General features: G+C 43.2%; 1 protein-coding gene across 3 annotated transcripts in view; it reads right to left on the bottom strand.

Moving 5' to 3' along the window:
• Window positions 1–21279, bottom strand: part of aplf (aprataxin and PNKP like factor) — a 146776-nt gene that overhangs the window by 76382 nt on the left and 49115 nt on the right. For all 3 annotated transcript variants that reach the window (XR_011355850.1, XM_069931779.1, XM_069931780.1), the window contains exons 6-7: window positions 10695–10882; window positions 3856–4241 (exon numbers count right to left, since the gene is read on the bottom strand). Coding sequence is in view for 2 of the 3 variants with exons in the window: in XM_069931779.1 (XP_069787880.1) it covers window positions 3856–4241; window positions 10695–10882 (574 nt within the window). In the remaining variant the exon portion in view is untranslated. The remainder of the gene's footprint in view (window positions 1–3855; window positions 4242–10694; window positions 10883–21279) is intronic.

Raw genomic sequence — 21279 nt, 5'->3', positions numbered from 1 at the left:
CTCCTGACCAATAGGCAATGTCATAATTGTAGGTGGAGAGCTCGATCCTCCACCTAGCAATCTTGTCATTCTTGATTTTGTCCCTCTTGACATTATTAAACATGAATGCGACCGTGCAGGTCAGTGAGGAGTGTAAATCTTCTACCAGCCAGGTAGTGTCTCCAGTGCCTCAAGGCTTCTACAATAGCTTGAGCCTCCATTTCCATCGATGGGTTGTGGAGCTCGTGGCCTTGTAATGTCCAAGAAAAAAATGCAACTGGTCTGCCCACCTGGTTGAGGGTGGCGGCCAGGGCTACATCCGAGGCATCGCTTTCTACTTGGAAAGGTACACTCTCATCTACTGCGTGCATGGCAGCTTTCGAAAAGAGGTAGTTTAAAGCTCTTTGGGCTTGAGCAGAGAGGGGGAAATTAGTGGGTTTTAAGAGAGGGTGAACCTTATCAGTATATTGAGGGATCTACTGGGTGTAATAGGAGAAAAACCCAAGGAATCTCCTCAAACCCTTTGTGGTCCTGGGAATGGGGAGCTCTACCAGGGGCATGTCCTATCAGGATCGGAGCCAACGATGCCATTCTCTGCCACATAGACAAAGATAACTAGACGTTTAGTCCTGAACATGCTCTTGTCAGAGTTATAAGTGAGGTTCAGGGCTTTCGCCACATGGAAAAAACTTTAGAGGTTGGTGTCATGGTCTTCCAAGGTGTGGCCACAGATGATGACATTATCAAGGTAGGGGAAGGTAGCTTTCAACCCATACTCATCCATCATTCTGTCCATCTGCCTCTGGAAGATAGAAACCCCGTTAGTAATACCAAAAGGGACCCTCCTGAATTGATAGAGACGACTGTTAGCCTCAAATGCCGTATATGGACAGACCTCGGAACAGATTGCCAGCTAGTGATAAACAGCTCTCAGGTCAATGGTCGAATAGACCCGATACTGAGCAATATCATTCACCATGTTCGAAATTTGAGGGAGGGTGTATGCGTCCAGGAGTGTGTACCGATTAATAGTTTGGCTATAGTCAATTACTAGCCTGGACTTGTTTTCCCATTTTACCACTACCACTTGCACTCCCTATGGGCTGGTGCTAGGTTCAATGATACCTTTGTCAAGCAGACATTGTATCTCAGACTTTATAAAATCTCGGTCTGCTGTACTGTACCTCCTGTTCTTGGTAGTAATAGGTTTGCAGTCTGAGGACAGATTCGGAAAGAGAGCACGGGGGTCGATATTCAGTATGGAGGGGCTGCATTTGGGTCCTGATTTTAGGGGCCTTCCATTGCAAACCGTTACAGGGGGAAGGGGACCAGAATACTCCGAGGTCATGCTTTTAAGGTGATACAGCAAGTCCAGACCCAACAGCACCGAAGCACACAATCTTACAGAATTACCCCACTTCAAAGGATAGATGTACTATTCAATGTTGTTGAATATGCATAGAATGCAAATGAGATGCAAGGAATATGCAATAATTGGAAGGATACATCTTTAGGTTGTACCTTGCACAGTCTGTGAGTCTATGAAGCTTTCAGTAGAGCCTGTGTCGGTTAGTGGAATGTCCATTTACCTTCCCAGTCACTATGGAGTTTCTGAGCTGGTGAGATCTGTCTTGATCTAGGTCCCCAGAGACTCCATACTCCTCACTCGAGTGGCCCCCACTGTCCTGGGTTGCCCTGTGTGGGTAAGATGGAGTTGACTTCATGGCGTAGCGAGATGGCTGCCCTCCTTCCTCCTCTGACGATGATGGCGCCGTTTGAATTTAAGGCACGGCAAGATGTCCATCGAGGCCTTTTGGTCCATCTCCTCACTGCCATCCTCTGTCGGCGTGTAGTGCCACAAGTGGGCTCGGGTGAATTCAGGGCAGACAGCTTGGGGCTGGAATCGGATCTGGGAGTGGTGCAGGCTGCGGGCTTCCCCTTGCACAGCAAACCCTCCACCCAATGCCCTTTCTTGCTATAACTGGAACACGTGGAGTCTTTTGCCGGGCAAGAGATTGGGGATGCTGGCTCTTGCCGCAGAAAAAGTGCTCCCGAGCTTAGGAAGCGGCAGTCATTAGGACAGGGGTCACCTGGGTGAGTGAGCTCTCTGGCTTTGAGGTCGTCATTGTCGAGCTTGGCCTGTTCCAACGATTTTGCCAGTTCAACATGGCTAGTCAGGTCCTTCCTTCCTGACTCGAGCAGTCACTACCTCATGTACCTTGAGCGGATCCCCACAACTAGAGTGTCCCAGATCTGTCCTTCCTCACGAATGCGACCAGTAGCCGCTTCGTACCTGCACTTCTTGGCAAGCGTCCACAGATCCAGCAGGTAGTTATCGATGGTCTCTCCTGGCCACTGGCAATGTAGAACAAGTCCGTGCCTCTCTAGGACCTCATTTTGTGACTTCAGGTACCTAGCCTTCAAAGCCTTGACAGCAGCGACATATGTAGAGCAGTCCCTGATGACTGCATACCCTTTCCTACCCTCTAAACGAGTGAGGACCACCTGAGTTCATTGGTGTGGAAGACGTCTCTGGTCGCGTTCAGGTAGGCCTGGAAGCAGTCTAGCCAGTATGTGAACTTCTCAGCTGTGTTTATCAACAGCGTACCAGGCTTGAGTAGCGCTTCCAACATTTAGGGAATAAATCAATAAAATTGTAGCGCGAATAAAAGCTCTCACGACTGGAGGGAGAACAATGGTTAGGGTTTCACAGTAGTTTTCAGAAGGGTTCTGAGTTTAGGCGGGAAACCAGGGTTATATGTGAGCAGATGGGGGCAGAAGTGGGAGGCAGGGCCAGCCATCAGTACAACTCACTACCAGTGAATTCCAGTTCACTGCAATCTCAAAAAAATGGTATGTGATAGAAAATTTTTAAGGTGATTTTGTGATCAGCAGCCAAAAGTCCATAAAATACACCCAAAAATGTTCAGGAAGCAAAATATTAATCAGCAGTTAAGAATTAACCCTTTGGTTTTTCATATCCATTCATATTATCCATTCATATCCATTAATTGCATCCTCTTTTCTCTCCGCTGTATGCTTATAGACCTCAATTTTATTTGTGACATTCCTTTATTTGTCTCTGGTATAATTTCTTCCCACATCTTACCTGCTCACCTTGCAGCATTCTGCATCCTGTCACTGTGTGTATATAAAAAAAAAGCCTGCTCCCTCCCTTGCCAATGGATGCTTAGTTCCTCTTTTGTTGGCTAAACCAGCTCCATTTTAAGTATCACCCTCTCCTGCCCACATCTTCATAGTTATAAAACAAAACAAAAAAAAACTTCTGGGGTGCAGCATCAGTGGAAGGAATGAGAACAGTCGATGTTTCAGCTAGAGACCCTGCATTAAGGGAATCTAGTTTTAAACTGTTACAATTTACTATTACTAATTCTAGAATATGGATATACTGTATATGTGCATTTTGAGAGCTTTAACCCTCAAGCTTAAGTCTCCAGCAAACATTTTTGGGTCTGGAAGCCTGCATGGATTAAAAGTCCTTTTGTCTCTTCAAAACAGGTCTTCCTTCATTCCTTGAGACATTTCCTTACCAAGCTTAAACATTTTCTTATGAACTGTGTAATATATTTATCATATTACAGACTATATTTGCAATGATACATGTACATAGAGAAGCCAGAAAAGATTTTTGGAAAAAAACCTCGTCCTTTATTCTAATTATAAATTTTGCCACCAGCTCACATTAGAAATACTAGTTGAAGCTCTTGGCTGTTTCTGTTGGAGGCTTATGTATTCACTTATTTTACACCCAAAATAAAAGAAGACTATAAACAAAAAGTATCTGTATTTGTTTGATGGAAATCAATACAACTCCAATGTGCATATAGAGTATATTTCAATGTAGATGATAAATACCTGTAACAATTACTTCCATATACACATGCTCTCCTCTTATCCTCTTCAGCATGAGAAGTGCTTGCGCCTCCTGCCAGCCCTGGCTCTTCTGGTCCTGGGCTGCTGCTTTTACTATGGGGACCTTGCATATGTTTGCACTGCAGCTCCTCCTGCTTATCTGGTCTAAAAAGCAATTCCACTTCCTCCCCCTCCTCCTCTTTATCACTCACTGCCCAGTTACTTGTTTCATGCAATTGCTGTGGGCTGCAATCGCGTCGGCTTCTGCCTTCAACAGCATCAAGTTTCCACTTCTCCTCACTCTGAAAAGGTGCACTGAATTTGTTCTTATTTTCTTTCCTTTTCACACAAGTGGAATTTGTTCCAAAATTATTTTCTTTGGAATTGCTCTGGAAAACATGAAATTGCAACCATCTGTACATTCTTACTTCATATGTAATAGTGGCATTTACACAAAATCATTCATATCAGAAAATATTCCAGAGAATTTGTGATGTTGGGAGTGGTGACCAATTGGTTTTATATGAAAAGGAGGGAGCTATATAAGCAGAATAGACAACAAGGAGGAAATGAGCTTATTTCAGAGTATAGAAAATGTAAGAAAATGCTTCAGGAAATTAGGAAGGCAAAAAGAAGACACGACGGTGCTTTGACAGATAATGTGACGAAAAATCCAAGTATATTAGAAGTAAAAGGATCGTAAGGGACAAAATTGGACTCCTAGAAAATCAGAGTGATCGACTATGTGTGGATCCTCACAAAATGGGGGAGATCCTAAACAATTTTTTTTGTATTGGTATTTACACGGGAAACTGACATAGTGAATAAGGATTAAAGGGAAACAAATAGAAGTGTCGTGAAATATATGGAGTTTAAGGAAAAGGAAGTATTTGCTGCCTTGCAACAAATAAAGGTAGACAAATCCCTTGGAATGGATATAATATTCCCCACACCTTGAAGGAGACAAGTGCTGAAATTTCAGGTTCCCTGACAGATATACAGGTACACAATCCTTTATCCGGAACCCTTGGGGGACAGTGTGTTCTGAATTTCATAATTTTCCAGATTCCAGAATGCCAGATTTAAACCCACCCAAATTGTGCTGCCATATCCAACCCCACCTCCTTTCATTCGCGCTGCCGGTCTCTCCCAATCCCCCCCCACCCCGCCCACCCAACTCGCACTGCCAGTCTCCCCCACCTTAACTGCCCGACTTGCCCAGTCTCCACCCCACCACTCGCGCAGCCAGTCTCTCCCCCCCTCGTCCGCCTGACTCGCGCTGCCGGTCTCCCCCCTCGACCACCTGACTCGCGCTGCCGGTCTCCTCCCCATCGGCCGCTCAATTCGCCCTGCCGGTCTCCCCCCGCCCGACTCGCGCTGCCGGTCTCCCCCCGCCCGACTCGCGCTGCCGGTCTCCCCCCGCCCGACTCGCGCTGCCGGTCTCCCCCCCGCCCGACTCGCGCTGCCGGTCTCCCCCCCGCCCGACTCGCGCTGCCGGTCTCCCCCCGCCCGACTCGCGCTCCGGTCTCCCCCCGCCCGACTCGCGCTGCCGGTCTCCCCCCGCCCCCCCACTCACGCTGCCAGTCTCCCCCTCGACCACCTGACTCGCGCTGCCGGTCTCCCCCCTCGACCACCTGACTCGCGCTGCCGGTCTCCTCCCCATCGGCCACTCAATTCGCCCTGCCGGTCTCCCGCCCGACTCGCGCTGCCGGTCTCTCCCTCTCACCCACCCAACTCGTGCTGCCGTCTCTTTCCCCAGTTGCCAGATTTTGAAGCTTTCCGGATTTTAGATGTCCGGATAAAGGATCATGTACCTGTATTCAAAATGCCTTTAGTCACATGGGAGGTGCCAGAGGATTGGAGGGTTGCTCATGTTGTTCTGCTGTTTAAGAATAGCTCCAACAGTAAACCAGGCAATTATACACCCGTGAGTCTGACATCAGTAGAATGTAAATTATTTGAGGGATTTCTGAGAGATAGGATATAAAGTTATTTGGACCATCATCAGCTGATTAAGGACAGTCAACATGGATTTGTGCGTGGTAGGTTGTGTTTAACAAATCTTAAGTTTTTTGAGGAAGTTACCAGGAAGATTGATGAGGTAAAGGCCATGGATGTTGTCTATATGGAGTTTAATAAGGCCTTTGACAAGGTTCTACATGAGTGGTTGGTTCAGAAGGTTAGGACACTAAGAATACATGTAGAGGTTGCAAACCGGATTTGAAATTGGCTTGGTGAAAGAAAACAGAGAGTGGTGATGGATGGTTCCTTCTCAGACTGGAGGTCTGTGTCGAGTGATGTGCCTCAGGGATCTGTGTTATATGTAATATATATATATATATATTTTTTTTTTTATTTGGCTTGGCTTCGCGGACGAAGATTTATGGAGGGGTAAAAAGTCCACGTCAGCTGCAGGCTCGTTTGTGGCTGACAAGTCCGATGCGGGACAGGCAGACACGGTTGCAGGGGAAAATTGGTTGGTTGGGGTTGGGTGTTGGGTTTTTCCTCCTTTGCCTTTTATCAGTGAGATGGCCTCTGCGGTCTTCTTCAAAGGAGGTTGCTGCCCGCCAAACTGTGAGGCGCCAAGATGCACGGTTTGAGGCGTTATCAGCCCACTGGCGGTGGTCAATGTGGCAGGCACCAAGAGATTTCTTTAGGCAGTCCTTGTACCTTTTCTTTGGTGCACCTCTGTCACGGTGGCCAGTGGAGAGCTCGCCATATAACACGATCTTGGGAAGGCGATGGTCCTCCATTCTGGAGACGTGACCCATCCAGCGCAGCTGGATCTTCAGCAGCGTGGACTCGATGCTGTCGACCTCTGCCATCTCGAGTACCTCGACGTTAGGGGTGTGAGCGCTCCAATGGATGTTGAGGATGGAGCGGAGACAACGCTGGTGGAAGCGTTCTAGGAGCCGTAGGTGGTGCCGGTAGAGGACCCATGATTCGGAGCCGAACAGGAGTGTGGGTATGACAACGGCTCTGTATACGCTTATCTTTGTGAGGTTTTTCAGTTGGTTGTTTTTCCAGACTCTTTTGTGTAGTCTTCTAAAGGCGCTATTTGCCTTGGCGAGTCTGTTGTCTATCTCATTGTCGATCCTTGCATCTGATGAAATGGTGCAGCCGAGATAGGTAAACTGGTTGACCGTTTTGAGTTTTGTGTGCCCGATGGAGATGTGGGGGGGCTGGTAGTCATGGTGGGGAGCTGGCTGATGGAGGACCTCAGTTTTCTTCAGGCTGACTTCCAGGCCAAACATTTTGGCAGTTTCCGCAAAGCAGGACGTCAAGCGCTGAAGAGCTGGCTCTGGGGCAACTAAAGCGGCATCGTCTGCAAAGAGTAGTTCACGGACATGTTGCTCTTGTGTCTTGGTGTGAGCTTGCAGGCGCCTCAGATTGAAGAGACTGCCATCCGTGCGGTACCGGATGTAAACAGCGTCTTCATTGTTGGGGTCTTTCATATATATATATATAAAATGACCTAGATGATAACGTGGTCAATTGGATCAGCAAGTTTGCTGATGACACAAAGATAGGAGGTGTCGTGGGGTGAGGAAGATTTTCAAAGCTTGAAGAGGGATCTGGACAAGCTGGGAAATTGGGCTGGTAAATGGCTGATGGAATTTAATGCAGATAAATCTGAGGTGTTGCACTTTGGAAGAGCGAATCAGGGTAGGATGTACACAGTAAATGTTAGGCCATTGAGGAGTGCGGAGGAGCAAAGAGATCTGGAAATACATATACCCTGAAAGTGACATCGCATGTGGACAGGGCTGTAAAGAAAGCTTTTGGCATCTTAGCCTTTATAAATCAAAGTATTGAGTATAGAAGTTGGGATATTATGTTGAAGTTATTCAAGTAATTGGTGAGGCCACACTTAGCAGGAAAGATATCAATAAGATTGAAAGAGTGCAGAGAAGATTTACTATGATGTTGCCAGGTCTTCAGGAGTTGAGTTACTGGGAAAGATTAAACAGGTTAGGACTATACTCCTTCGAATAAAGAAGAATGAGGAGAGACTTGATAGAGGTTTATAAGATTATGAGGGGGTTAGACAGAGTAGATGTGAGTAGGACGTTTCCACTAAGATTGAGGAGATAAATATGAGAGGATGAAAGGGGAAAGGTATAAGGGAACATTAGGAGAAAGTTTTTCACTCAGAGAGTGGTAGGAATGTGGAATGAACTGCCATCTAATGTAGTGAAAGCAGATTCAATCTTTAGTTTTAAAAATAAATTGGATAATATCATGGATAGGAGAGGTCTGGAGAGTTATGGAATGAAGGCAGGTCAGTGGGACTATTTAGATTTATTGGTCTGCACAGACCTGAAGGGTCAAATGGCCTGTCTTTATGTGCTGTAACATTCTATGGTTTATAAAAGGACAAAAATGAAGTAAAGAAACCAAGATTTAAGAAAGAAAATATAGAGCTTAGAAACTTGCCTAGGGAAAATGATAAAAAAGGCCATTATTGCCAGATATCATGGGTCTTAAGGCATAGAGACTACAGAGAAGAAGAGGTGGAAAATCCAAAGAGTGAATGTCAAAATTATACTTGGTTAATTAGGAGCTGGTGGTGATCAGCAAGGTTCGTGATAATGAACAAACAGAACATGGGGAAGTTTTAGTTTCAGCCATCATTGAGAAGTGGCTCTGGAATGAATATCCACATTTCCCAGGATTTCATCCTGGACCTTGACTGCTATGGGTAGAGCTTAGTAGAGAACACTACATTTAAAAAATGTTAAGTACATTCACTCAAAAACTTCCGTGTTCACATGTGCTCAACCTCTGCATATATGCAGATGCTATCTATGTGCTGCAGCTCAATGACCAAAGTTGACCTTGGTTCGAAGTGGAGGTGACATAGGATAAACAGTTCCATGTGTCCTGCAGATTAGCTCCATGTAGCGAGAAGAATTGAATAAAGTGTTGAGGAAATAACACAGCCTTGTTTAATACCAGCCTGCATTTAGACTTGGTCTAATTGGTTAAGATTGTGGTTTGTATATTAACACAAGAAAAGCAGTCAAAAGTTTCTGCAGGAAACCACATTTAGAAGTTTCTCTCAACTGACAGAGCCAAAGGCTTTTGTGGGGTCAAAAAGGTCAAAGATAGTAAACAATAAGTTTCTGAGCTGACATCCAGTTAAAATTATGTCCACTGTCTACAACTGCATGGAATCTGCTCCTTGATTTGGGGAACAGCTCTTTGGTTCTTGGGAAGTGGTGGCTGAGAAGGACCCTGGTAGTGACCTTTGATGTGACAGAGAGTTTGAAGATTCTCTATAGTTAGCACAAACATGTTTGTCTCCTTTCATGAGGTCCCGAGACAGGTCTTCCTCCTTCCAGTTGTGAGAGATGAGAGTGGGAATTTGTGACTGAAGTTTCCATCTGCCATCCTTTATAATGTCAATAAGAATACCATCTATTCACGTGACCTTGCAGTTTTGCATTGAGCTCATAGCCTTTTTGACAACTAAACATACAGGGGTGGCAGTAAAGTAGTTGGGACCTGGTAGTTTACTGTAGAATGGAATTAAGCCACAGACATAACGGATAAAAGCACTGGTAAAGGATTCACCCAGCAAACCCTAACTGCCTCTTTCTCCTTCATACATTGACCTCTTCTTGGCACTCAATGCATTGCACGTCTGGATGTTTGACCTATACGCTGCCTTGCATGATCTTATCACTGTTGTTAAACTTCCTGTGCTCTCTCCACCCACCATCTGTTCTTTGGTTCACAGGACTTCTGTTGGACCTCGGCCTTCAAGTGCCCGTGAACCTGTTTCTGAAACCAAAAGGGTCTTACATTTATCAACTAATTCCAGGATTTTTTGCTCACTCTCATCAAATTAGTTTTAGGATTGTCTCAATGAGGCCCCAAGAAACTTGTTAGAAGTGTAAATTGAGGTGGACCTCAGGGCAATCCAAACATGTGATACTCTGCAGTTCCTGTTGGCTGGGGGTTGTTCACTTGTCTGTGATGTGGTCCAAGAAGAGCTTGGAGAATAGAATCCATGAGTCCTCAATAATGTTCTTGTGGCAACATTTCTGTTATTCTATAGTTTGGGAGGTAACAGAATGTACTGGGCAATGGTAAATTCAAAGAGCCAGGGAACTGAAATGACAATGATGAGATGGATATTTTTGTATATCTCTCAATAAACAATTAATCTAATAGTTCTTGGATGTTGCATTGACATTTTGCGCTTTTTTCATTGCTGATAGTGTGGTGCTTATAGGACTCTGTTCCCAGAATTTTGTTAGGTGGAGAGCTTTTCCCACTCCTTTCTTGCTAATTCTACCTGGTCAAAAGACCCCCTTCCTCACCACTGCTTATTGAAGCCTGTGTGGTAACTGCTGTGCAAAGACTATCCTATTTTCTACGAAATCATGCACAAGCAATTTCGGGTCCTCAAAGCAAACCGCAGGATCAAGAATGTCTGTACCCTCATGAACCTGCTTTTTAAATGATCAAATAAATTTACAATCTTATTTTAAACTTCCACCTCTAAAAATTGGAGGGTACGCTGAATTAAAAGTTCTGCCCTTGTCAAGTTTGCTTCATTTTAAGCTTTTATCACTTTACAAACTTGGAATAAAATTACATAAAAAGCCACATGAATTTGAAGAGTCCCATCTCTTGGGACAAAATTGAATATTAACTTAAGTTAGAAATTATAGAAATAAGAAGAAAAACAACAGTAGATCACAAAAAAGTTCTAAAAATGGACAAAATTAAGGACTAATTGCTGAGAATAACAAATGCTGCTCATTCATGTCGTTAAAATACAAATTAAAGTGGCTTATGGAAAATAATAAACAATCCATAAAATTAATTACCTTGCTGAGAGTATGCTGTTCAGTTTCAGTTGCCTCTGCTTTTTTCCTTCTGCCCTTTTTCTCTAGTGGTTGATCTGACGCTTCATTTTCTTTGACAAATGATTCATTTCTTTTTCTTTCTCGCTGAGTTATCTCGGTTTTCATTCGCTCTGCATCACTTATTCCTTTGCTTCGTCCCCTTCCTTTATCTGAAGCAAAATAAAATTAACAAGGAAAATATTGATAAGCATTAACACATAGCAAAAGTTATACAAATTTGACCATTATTTTCACAATAAAATTAAAACAACTGCTGAAATAATGAAAATTCCCTAATCTTTTGATAATATTGCAACTATATTTATCAACAGAAAGCATTTTGTAATGAGAAAGAGTTACATTTTCAGATGGAAGACCCTGCATCAGAAAGGGCTGTATTGCTAAATATTTATGCTGTTTCCAGTTTATCCTGCTGCACCTTTCCAGCATTTTAATTTTTCAGATAAGTTTTCTTTATTTTTAAACTTATCCATGTTCACTGTCATTATTGATAACTTTAAGATCTTCACAAACATATGGTTGAATGCAGAAATCCTGAAGCTACTGTCAGTAATTCTCTGAAAATGCAAGTTTTATTTTTATATTGGATTCAACATGGTTTAACAAGGGAGCAAGACCAAATTCCCATTACACGGAAATAACTTAATTAAATATTCTGAATAGGCACAAAGTGTACCTGTATATTTACAATGAATGAAAATGTTGCAAAGGACCCAAATAAAACTTCATTAATTTAATAAGAATTTTTCATGGTCACTTAATTTAAAAATATATTTTAAAAATAAGTCAAACCCATTGTTTGACAAAATAAGTTAAAAATTTAAATGGTATTTTGTATGTTTCAGGAACATTCAGAGTATTTTTAAGAGTTAACTCTGCAGATTTACTCAGCCTCTTCACAGATCTATTTCAACATTGAGGACTCGAGTAGCTTTGACTGTCCTGTGTAATACTGCATTTGTGGGGGCAGACAGAATGGGATTCAAGAACACGCAACAGGAAAATCTAAAGTTTGAGATTTTTTTTTAATTCTTAGATCAACTGCAAGCGTAGACTTCAGATAAAATCCAGGTCATTGCAACTGATTTTTCATGTGAATGCACAGCAAAATTACCAATAGTATAATTGCTTAAAAGCTGGTAATTATTCATTCTTTGCATGCATGCAACAAGTAACATCTTGACATATTCTTTTGCTCCTGGAATATCTAAAATACAAATTGTATTTCAATGATTCTACATGTGGAGGAACATGTAACAGCCCTTTATAGGGAGAAATATATAAAGATTTCTCCCCACTGTAAAACTTTTGCAATTGTGTTACAGTATTTGCTTGTCGACCTGCAGCCAATAAATCCATCAGCAGAAACCCATTCATACTAAAAAAAAATTATCAATTGCTCTTAGAACTTGGAAATAAGTTATCTTTATTACAAGTTTTTTAAAAGTGACAGCGCTGCCAGAGCTGCTGGAACAGCAGCACTCCCACCAGCCCAGGAGAGAGGAGAATGCAGACACAGCACGTCTCCAAAGGATTTAACTGCCCAGTCCCAATGCCAGTGGCTTCATACAGGCATTAATCAGCCTGTTTAAGGAGCTAGTGGTTTGAAACTAAAACCTTGCCCGAAATAATGGGCCAGAGTAGCTGAGCAGCACAGGGCATAAGAAATGAGGAGAACACCCTCTGCTGAGAAGGAGAAGCAGAGGAGATGACCCTACAGGACGATTACCACAGAGGCTGACCCACACTGGCTGTGGGCTACTGGAGACTGGCTTATTGGATCCAGATATAAGAGCAGAAATTCAAGAAGGTTCTGAGAGCAAGAAGGGATCCTAAAGGGCCTTGGGCACTGAAGGCTTCCTGATCACATTGGTGGTTTAGATATGGAGCTTGGATTGCCGATGGATCAAACAGGAGTCTTTATGGTTGCAGAGGCTGTGAGAGCACTGTGTGACAGAGTATATAGATATGTATTTGGGAGATAAATTCGAAAAGGTATGTTAGAGTAGGTCACATACAAACACTTTAAAACAGATCTTATTTGAAATATTGGAGCTCTGCTAATGCTAGACATATCGGCCCCACAGCTATTGCAAGAGCTTTGGAGACTTCGCTAATGGTTTATTGTTTACAAAAAGGCAACAGGTGAAAGAGCTTGTCAGAGCCGCAGATTGTCTGGAGCTGTTCTAAGAGGGTCATGTGTTTTTGTAAGCAGAGAGAGTCAGATAGGCTTTCTCTGTGTGTGTGAGAGAGAGAGAGAAAAACAGAGATCACTTCTACAGTGTTACAGCCAGCAACAGCAACTGGGACTGGAACAGGACAAGCTGGAAAGCTTGTGGAAACCCCATCTGGAAGACAAGTTGCAAGTTCAGCCTGGTCAGAGCCCTTGTGGTTCATGCAAGAGGAGAGGACTGGCTGCCTAACGTTTCACTTGGAAATCGAGAAACAAAAAGGAATTTTGTGGGGACCTGAAAGGAAAAGATTATCATCTGGAGAACACTGAAAGGGCAAGTTTTGTCAGTAAGACACTGAAGTGGCTGATGGATGTAAATCAATTGTGGCTGTCCTGGAACAACAAATCTCTCTCTGAAAACCAACAAGAACTTCCTGAGCAGTAACCATTTACCTTTCAAGCAGTAAAGCCTGGTGAACTTTACAAATGTTAAATTCTGTGCACGGTATAAGAATTGACTGCAACCAGTGAACTTGGAGGAATGAGAAGTGAGATTGGACTGTGAATTTAAAAACTTTTCTGAACTTCCACACATTACATACACATGCACATAGAATTAGAAGGGGGTTAAGTTAGGTTAGTAAAGTCAATAGTGATAAGTTAAAGTGTGATTCTGTTTTCATGTTTAAAGATAATTAAAAGCAACTTTTTTTTAAGTTACCATTTGTCTTGGTGAATATCTATTTATGGGTCGTCTAGGCTTGTAACAGATAGAAGTGATTTCATGGACACACAGGAACCATGAAGGAACTCTGCTTCTCTTTCTCTCATATCGTAAGGGGTGCTGAGTTACACTAATGGTGACCCTTTGTTTGCCTTACGATAGGTAGAAGGCAATTTTGGGTAATATTACATGTTCTGTATTATTACATGACAATAAATTAATTTTGAATCTTGAATCTCAATGGACACTGCCAAAGAAAATCTCCTCATGGAAAAAAGCTTCTTGATTTTGTATCTCACCAATTTACATGCAATAAATTAGCAATTTTGTATGATTCAAATCAAAAAGTTAAAAATACCCATTTATGAAATAAGAGTAAAACATGCAAGTCTGCAGACACTTTTCTTTGGCTTGGCTTCATGGAGGGGGGTAAAAGTCCACATCAGCTGCAGGCTCGTTTGTGGTTGACAAGTCCGATGCGGGACAGGCAGACATGGTTGCAGCGGCTGCAGGGGAAAATTGGTTGGTTGGGGTTGGGTGTTGGGTTTTTCCTCCTTTGCCTTTTGTCAGTGAGGTGGGCTCTGCGGTCTTCTTCAAAGGAGGTTGCTGCCCGCCAAACTGTGAGGCGCCAAGATGCACGGTTTGAGGCGATATCAGCCCACTGGCGGTGGTCAATGTGGCAGGCACCAAGAGATTTCTTTAGGCAGTCCTTGTACCTCTTCTTTGGTGCACCTCTGTCACGGTGGCCAGTGGAGAGCTCGCCATATAACACGATCTTGGGAAGGCGACGGTCCTCCATTCTGGAGACGTGACCCACCCAGCGCAGCTGGATCTTCAGCAGCGTGGACTCGATGCTGTCGACCTCTGCCATCTCGAGTACTTCGACGTTAGGGATGAAAGCGCTCCAATGGATGTTGAGGATGGAGCGGAGACAACGCTGGTGGAAGCGTTCTAGGAGCCGTAGGTGATGCCGGTAGAGGACCCATGATTCGGAGCCGAACAGGAGTGTGGGGATGACAACGGCTCTGTATACGCTTATCTTTGTGAGGTTTTTCAGTTGGTTGTTTTTCCAGACTCTTTTGTGTAGTCTTCTAAAGGCGCTATTTGCCTTGGCGAGTCTGTTGTCTATCTCATTGTCGATCCTTGCATCTGATGAAATGGTGCAGCCGAGATAGGTAAACTGGTTGACCGTTTTGAGTTTTGTGTGCCCGATGGAGATGTGGGGGGGCTGGTAGTCATGGTGGGGAGCTGGCTGATGGAGGACCTCAGTTTTCTTCAGGCTGACTTCCAGGCCAAACATTTTGGCAGTTTCCGCAAAGCAGGACGTCAAGCGCTGAAGAGCTGGCTCTGAATGGGCAACTAAAGCGGCATCGTCTGCACTATAACTGCAGTAAAAACACACAGAAATGCAGGAAGAACTCAACCAGTCTTGCAGCATCCATTGGAGGTAAAGATATATTTCCAACATTTTGGACCTCAGCCCTTCCTCTAGGTACGAGCGAAAAAGACAGGAGTCTGTATCAAAAAGTGGAGTAAAAGAGAAGAATGGAGGGGAGAGGCGTATAGAGGCGTAAAGATTTTAATTGGATCTAATAGGACAGGAGAGTTGAAAGATGAGAATTGATTGGTAGAGAGTGTTTGTGTCTGGTTCTGTGAAAGGAAACAGAGGGAAAAAGGAAGAGAGAGAGAGACCAAGCTAGAGAAAAGGAAGCATAGGGAAGGATGGGTTGTGGGCTCTTACAGAAATCGGAGAAGTCGATGTTAATGCCATCTGGTTGGAGGGTGCCTAGATGGAATAGGAGGTACTGTTCTAAATTCTGGTAGTGCATGAGACCATGGACAGACACATCAGCAAGGGAATAGGGTGGGTAATTGAAATGAGTGGCCACTGGGAAAATAATGCTAATGTGGTGGACAGACCAAAGGAGCTCAATGAAGCAATCTCCTATTCTGCTTCCAATGTCTCTGATGTAGAGGAAACTACAACAGGAGCATCAGATGCAGTAGATGACCCATGCAGATTGACAACAGGGCGATTAGCGGGAAGGGATGAGGGAGTGGCCCTTGCGTGACATGTTGGCTGATGGAGAGTGATATGTTGGATGTGGAGGCTGGTGGAGTGGTAGGTGAAGGCAAGGGGAATCCTGTTCCTGTTGCGCCTGGGCCAGGGCAGATGTGTGGGTAATGGAGGATGTGGGGATGAGGAGCAAGTTGATGGTGTAGAGAGGAAGCCAGGTTGTTTGAAGAAGGAGAATATCTCTAATGATCAGGCATGGAAGACGTCCAGGGAGTAGATGTGATGGAGATGGAGGAATTCAGAGAAAGGAATGGAATCCTTACAGGAGACAGGGTGTGAAGCGGTGTAGATGAGGTAGCTGTGGGAGCTGATGGGTTTGTGGAAGATGTCTGTGGAGAGTTTGTCTCCCATGACGGAGACAGGGATACTGAGAAAATGGAGAGTGTTGTTAGAGATGGATCAAGTAAGTTCGAGGTCAGGATAGAAGTTGGCGCAAATTGGATAAAGACGACAAGCTCATCATGGGTGCATGAGACATCACCAAAACAGTCATCAATGTCACTGAGTAAGAGTTGAGGGACTTTGCCTGTGTAGGCCTGTAGCATAGGTTGCAACATACAGCGAAAAAAAAGGCAGCCATAGCTGGGGCCAATGTAGGTACTCATGGCTGCCCCTTTGACTTAGAGAAAGTGGGAAGAGTCAAAGGAGAAGTTATTGAGGATGAGGACAAGTTCTGCCAACAGGTGGGCAAGTTCAGGGAACTGGAAGTTGTTGAAGTGATGGAGGGCTTGTGAAGTATCCTGGATGTAGATAGGGAGGGATTGGACTGGGGAACAAAACGGAGTAGAGTTAAGTGGATACCACTTCGGTGGGTCAGAAGCATGCAGAAACGATGGGCCTGCTAGGACAATTGGGTTTGTAGATGTTGGATAGGAGGTAGAATTAGTGCAAGGTTAGAAAAAAATGTGGTTAGAGGCTAAGCTAAGGAGACAACCGGAAGTGATGAGTTTAGAGATAGTGTGTGATATAGTGGTTTGATGAGTTTTGGTGGAGGTCTGAAATAAGAATGGTAGGTATTCAAGTACTTAATGGTTAATATATTGAACAGATGCTTCAGGGTTATAGTGATCAAACAGAGAAAGGGAAATGTGTTATCCTGAAAGTGTGACTGCCCCAGAAAAATGATGCAAGCAGTAGACACTAGACACATATTCCCCTCTCCTCTCCACCTTCTGCAGGGACCACTCCCTCCATGACTCCCTTGTCCACTCCTCCCTCCCCACAAATCATCTCCTTGGTACCTACCTCTGTGACTGTAGGAGATACTACACGTACCCACACCTCCTCCATCACCAACATTCAAGGCCCCAAACAGTCCTTCACTTGTGAATCTGCAGGGGTCATCTACTGCATCTGGAACTCCTGTTGTGGTCTCCTCCATATTGGAAAGACTGGGCGTAAACTAGGAAATCGCTTTGTTGCGTGCCTCAGCTCTGTCCGCCACAATAGTATGGATTTCCCAGTAGCCATCTATTTCAATTCCCCATCCCATTCCTTTGCTGACATGTCTGTCCATGGTCTCATGCACTGCCAGGCTGAGACCAGCCACAAATTGGAGGAACAACACCTTATCTTCCGACTGGACACCCTCCAACCAAATGGCATTAATATTGTATTCTCTGGCTTTCGTTTAAACCTTCCCTTCCCCCCTCCCCCCCATACTTCTTTCCCCAGCTGTCTCTCTACCTTTTTCCTGTCTCCTTTCACACAGACGTAATCAATTCTCATTTCTTCCCTTATCATATCCAATTAACACCTTCTGTTGGTCTGGACTCCTCCCCCAGCCAGCACTTTCTTTATTCTGAGATTTTTCCTATTCCTTGCTCATTCTGCTGATTCCTTGTTGAAGAAGGGCTCACACCCAAAATATCAGCAATAGATCTTTGTTTCCAATGAACACTGAAAGACCGGTTAAGTTCCTCCAACATTTTGGTGTGTTTTTCCTGTAATCACAGCATCTGCAGTCTTTCATGTTTCACTCAATTGCTCCATGAGCTTACCTTAGTTGCCTAATCTAAGGTAGATTACTTTCAATACTCAGGTAAAACAATGTTTCAAAAAATAAAATTAAAAAAATAACCTGAAGGACAAATTCTTTAAAATTATAAATTGGTTTACACAAATGATATCCATGATTATTTAAATGACCAAATGTGGTAACAAAGACTAAATAAATTTAATATGAACTTTGGTTCTAGGCTAGCTTTGAAATAATTTCAATCCTGAAATATAATCGGAAAACTCTGATCTTGAATGTTCAAGAATTGTGAAACAAATGACCATTCACATTGAACACCACAATCTACAGGTTTCTTCAAGTCTCACAACATCATGACCTGAAAAGATATCATATCTCATCGCTCTCTGGGATTATCTTTAGGAAGAGAACCACACAGGCTTATCACCACCTCCAAATGAAAAGTACTGATATAGTGCCAATAAATGCTGGCATTTAAATCCAAATCCTGTATATGAGTCAAAACAAAATTGCTGTTATGCTTTGTTCTTAGCTTTTATTTAATAACAAAAATCAAAAATTGTGATTTTAACTGCCTTTTTGAATAAATGGAAGTGTAGAAATTTACAGTAATATTATACGGCTCGGGACCAAATGGCTTTGGGAATATGCTATCTGATCTCTTTTAGCTTTATAAAATGTCCCTTAACAAGGATTTCAATTGTTTTTTACATTTTCTCCCACAGCCTTATTCAACAGAGCTCTACATCCTCCAGCCACAAATCCCACCTTATGCTTTGCTTTCCAGGATGAGAGACAGAGCTCTCATCTCCCTTGCACCAAAGAAATATGATGTCCTCTAATCAAGGGCCATTCTTCAACAGAATTTTTCTCAAAATGTAACTTTGGACAGCTTGGTTAGCACAATGCTGTTACAATGCCAGCGACCTGGGTTCAAATCCAGCACTGTCTATAAGGAATTTGTATGTTCTCCCATGTCTGCTAGTGACAAGATCAGGGAGCATGGTATTGGAGGTAAGGTGCTGACATGGATAGGAAATTGGTTAAGAAATAGGAAACAAAGGGTTGGGGTAAGCGGGTCTTTTTCAGGATGGCAGGATGTGACGAGTGGAGTGCCGCAGGGATCGGTATTGGGTCCTCAGTTGCTTGTAATTTATGTAAATGATTTGGATGAGGGGATTATTAATAATTTGAGCAAATTTGCAGATGACACGAAACTGGGTGGCGGTGTGGGGTGTGAGGAGGATGTCAGGAAAATGCAGAGGGACTTGGACAGGTTGGGGGAGTGGGCTGCTGAATGGAAGATGACGTTCAATGTAAGCAAATGTGAAGTTATCCATTTTGGGGCAATAATAGGAAAGCTGAGTATTATTTAAATGGAGTCAAGCTAGGGAGTGGGGAGGAGCAAATGGATCTGGGAGTACTTGTTCACCGGTCACTGAAGACTAGCATGCAGGTTCAGAAAGCTGTGAAGAAGGCTAATAGCATGTTGGCTTTCATAAAGAGGGGATTGGAGTATAGGAACAGAGACGCCCTTCTGCAGTTGTACAGGGCCCTGGTGAGACCCCCACCTGGAGTATTGCGTCCAGTTCTGGTCTCCAATTTTGAGGAAGGACATACTAGCTATAGAGGGTGTGCAGCGCAGATTTACAAGGTTAGTTCCAGGGATGCCAGGGTTGACATATGCTGAAAGGCTAGAAAAACTGGACTTGTATCCGATGGAGTTTAGAAGGATGAGGGGGAACATGATTGAGGTATACAAAATTATCAGGGGGATAGACAGAGTGAAGTCGGATTACTTGTTCCCAATGATGGGGGAGATGAGGACTAGAGGGCATAGTTTAAGAATACAGGGTAGGCCCTTTAGGACGGAGATGAGAAAACATTTTTTTACCCAGAGAAGTGTGAATCTGTGGAATGCTCTGCCACAGAACAGAGGGTGGTAGAGGCAGATTCGCTGATTATGTTCAAAAGAGAGTTAGATAAGACTCTAGTGGGCAAAGGAGTTAAGGGTTATGGGGATAAGGCTGGAAAGGGGTACTGATGGTAGTGATCAGCCATGATCTGTAAAATGGCGGTGCTGGCTCGACGGGCCGAAGGGCCTACTCCAGCTCCTATTGTCTATTGTCTATTGTTTCCTCCCACCCTTCAAAACATACAGGGGTTGTAGATTAATTGGCAGCACAGGCTCATGAGACGGAAGGGCCTGATGCCGTGCTGTATGTCTACATTTTTTTAAATTCCTCTTTAACCAGCCCTTCTTTATCAGTTTAATCTCAGTTTTCATCCAGGACCCATCCTAAAACAATATGTTTGAACACAAGTTTTGATATTTGGCCAGTCACATCAGTTGATGTTTTGTTTGGCCAAATAGTAAGCAAGATTCTTTAGTTGATTAGGCAGAAGCAGCTTTAGTCATGGGTTTGGCAAGTGAAGCAGAGTGGGGCAACATTCATTTCTGAAGTTTTCTGCATGAAAACTTGATTTCAGAGTGTGCAATTTTACTTAAGCAGTTCCAGAGGAAGTGAAAATGCCGGAAATATCTCCTTTCTCTTATGACTGCTGTTAAAGCTGCTTTCTACAAAGGATTTCTCATTAAATTATTTTGCTATATGCAGCATCATTGATCACAACTAGGTAAGTGTTTCAGTATAGTTTTCATTTTGTTTCTTTGCAGGTAAGCAAGGAAAACTAATATTTAACTCAAGTAACTGAACACCAAAATACACAACTGAACTGAGGACCAATATATTTTTTTAAAATTCCAGCAGGTTGAAGCAAGCTCGATAAATCAGTCCATTTTGACCAGCACCCCATTTTATACAAAACATTGCAGCACATTAGTGTGGCACAGTATAAAATTTATAAAATCACTGCCATTATTCATTTCCTTTCCTTCAATATCAAAATCTACTCCCAAAATATCAAGGGCACTTGCAGCAGATGCATAAAACACCACAAGCTGCAGTTTCTTCAAGTCTCACAACTTAATGACCTGAAATGATATCATCTAATCACACTCTGGGATTATCTTTAGGAAGAGAACCACACAGGCTCCAAAGGAAATAGTGCCAATAAATGCTGGCATTTAAATCCAAATCCTGTATATGAGTCAAAACAAAATTGCTGTAATGCTTTGTCCTTAGTTTTTATTTAATAACGAAATCAAAAATTGGAAAGCATGTTAAGATCAAAATATTACTTTGTGCCTCTATTTTTTTTTAAAGAGATACGACCCTTCTAAACTATAACTCATTCAAAAAGTTTTAGATTTGTTAAATTGTCAGGTCACACCAAGAGCTTTATGTACTGAAAAGGGATTTGTTTGGGTTGTTATCGTCCACTGAAAATATTTTTTTTAACTTGGTAAGGCAAATTCCTTTACTCAATATTTTAAAAAAACTATTTCTGCTATAAATCTGAAATACAAAATGCTGAAACCACTCTGCAGGTCATTCAGCATCTCTGGAAAGAGAAATAATTCATGCTTCAAGTCCAGGTTCCTTTGTTCGAACTGGGAGAAATCAATATGCCAATGTTCAGAGGGAGAGGTGGGGGAAGGGATGTGCAGAATAAAGGTTGGTAATTGGTGGT

Source organism: Narcine bancroftii, chromosome 4 (genome assembly GCF_036971445.1).
Source record: "Narcine bancroftii isolate sNarBan1 chromosome 4, sNarBan1.hap1, whole genome shotgun sequence".
Classification (NCBI taxonomy): Eukaryota; Metazoa; Chordata; class Chondrichthyes; order Torpediniformes; family Narcinidae; genus Narcine; species Narcine bancroftii.
The sequence above is the reverse complement of the archived record's forward strand: the minus strand, read 5'-3'. Positions and strand labels throughout refer to the sequence as shown.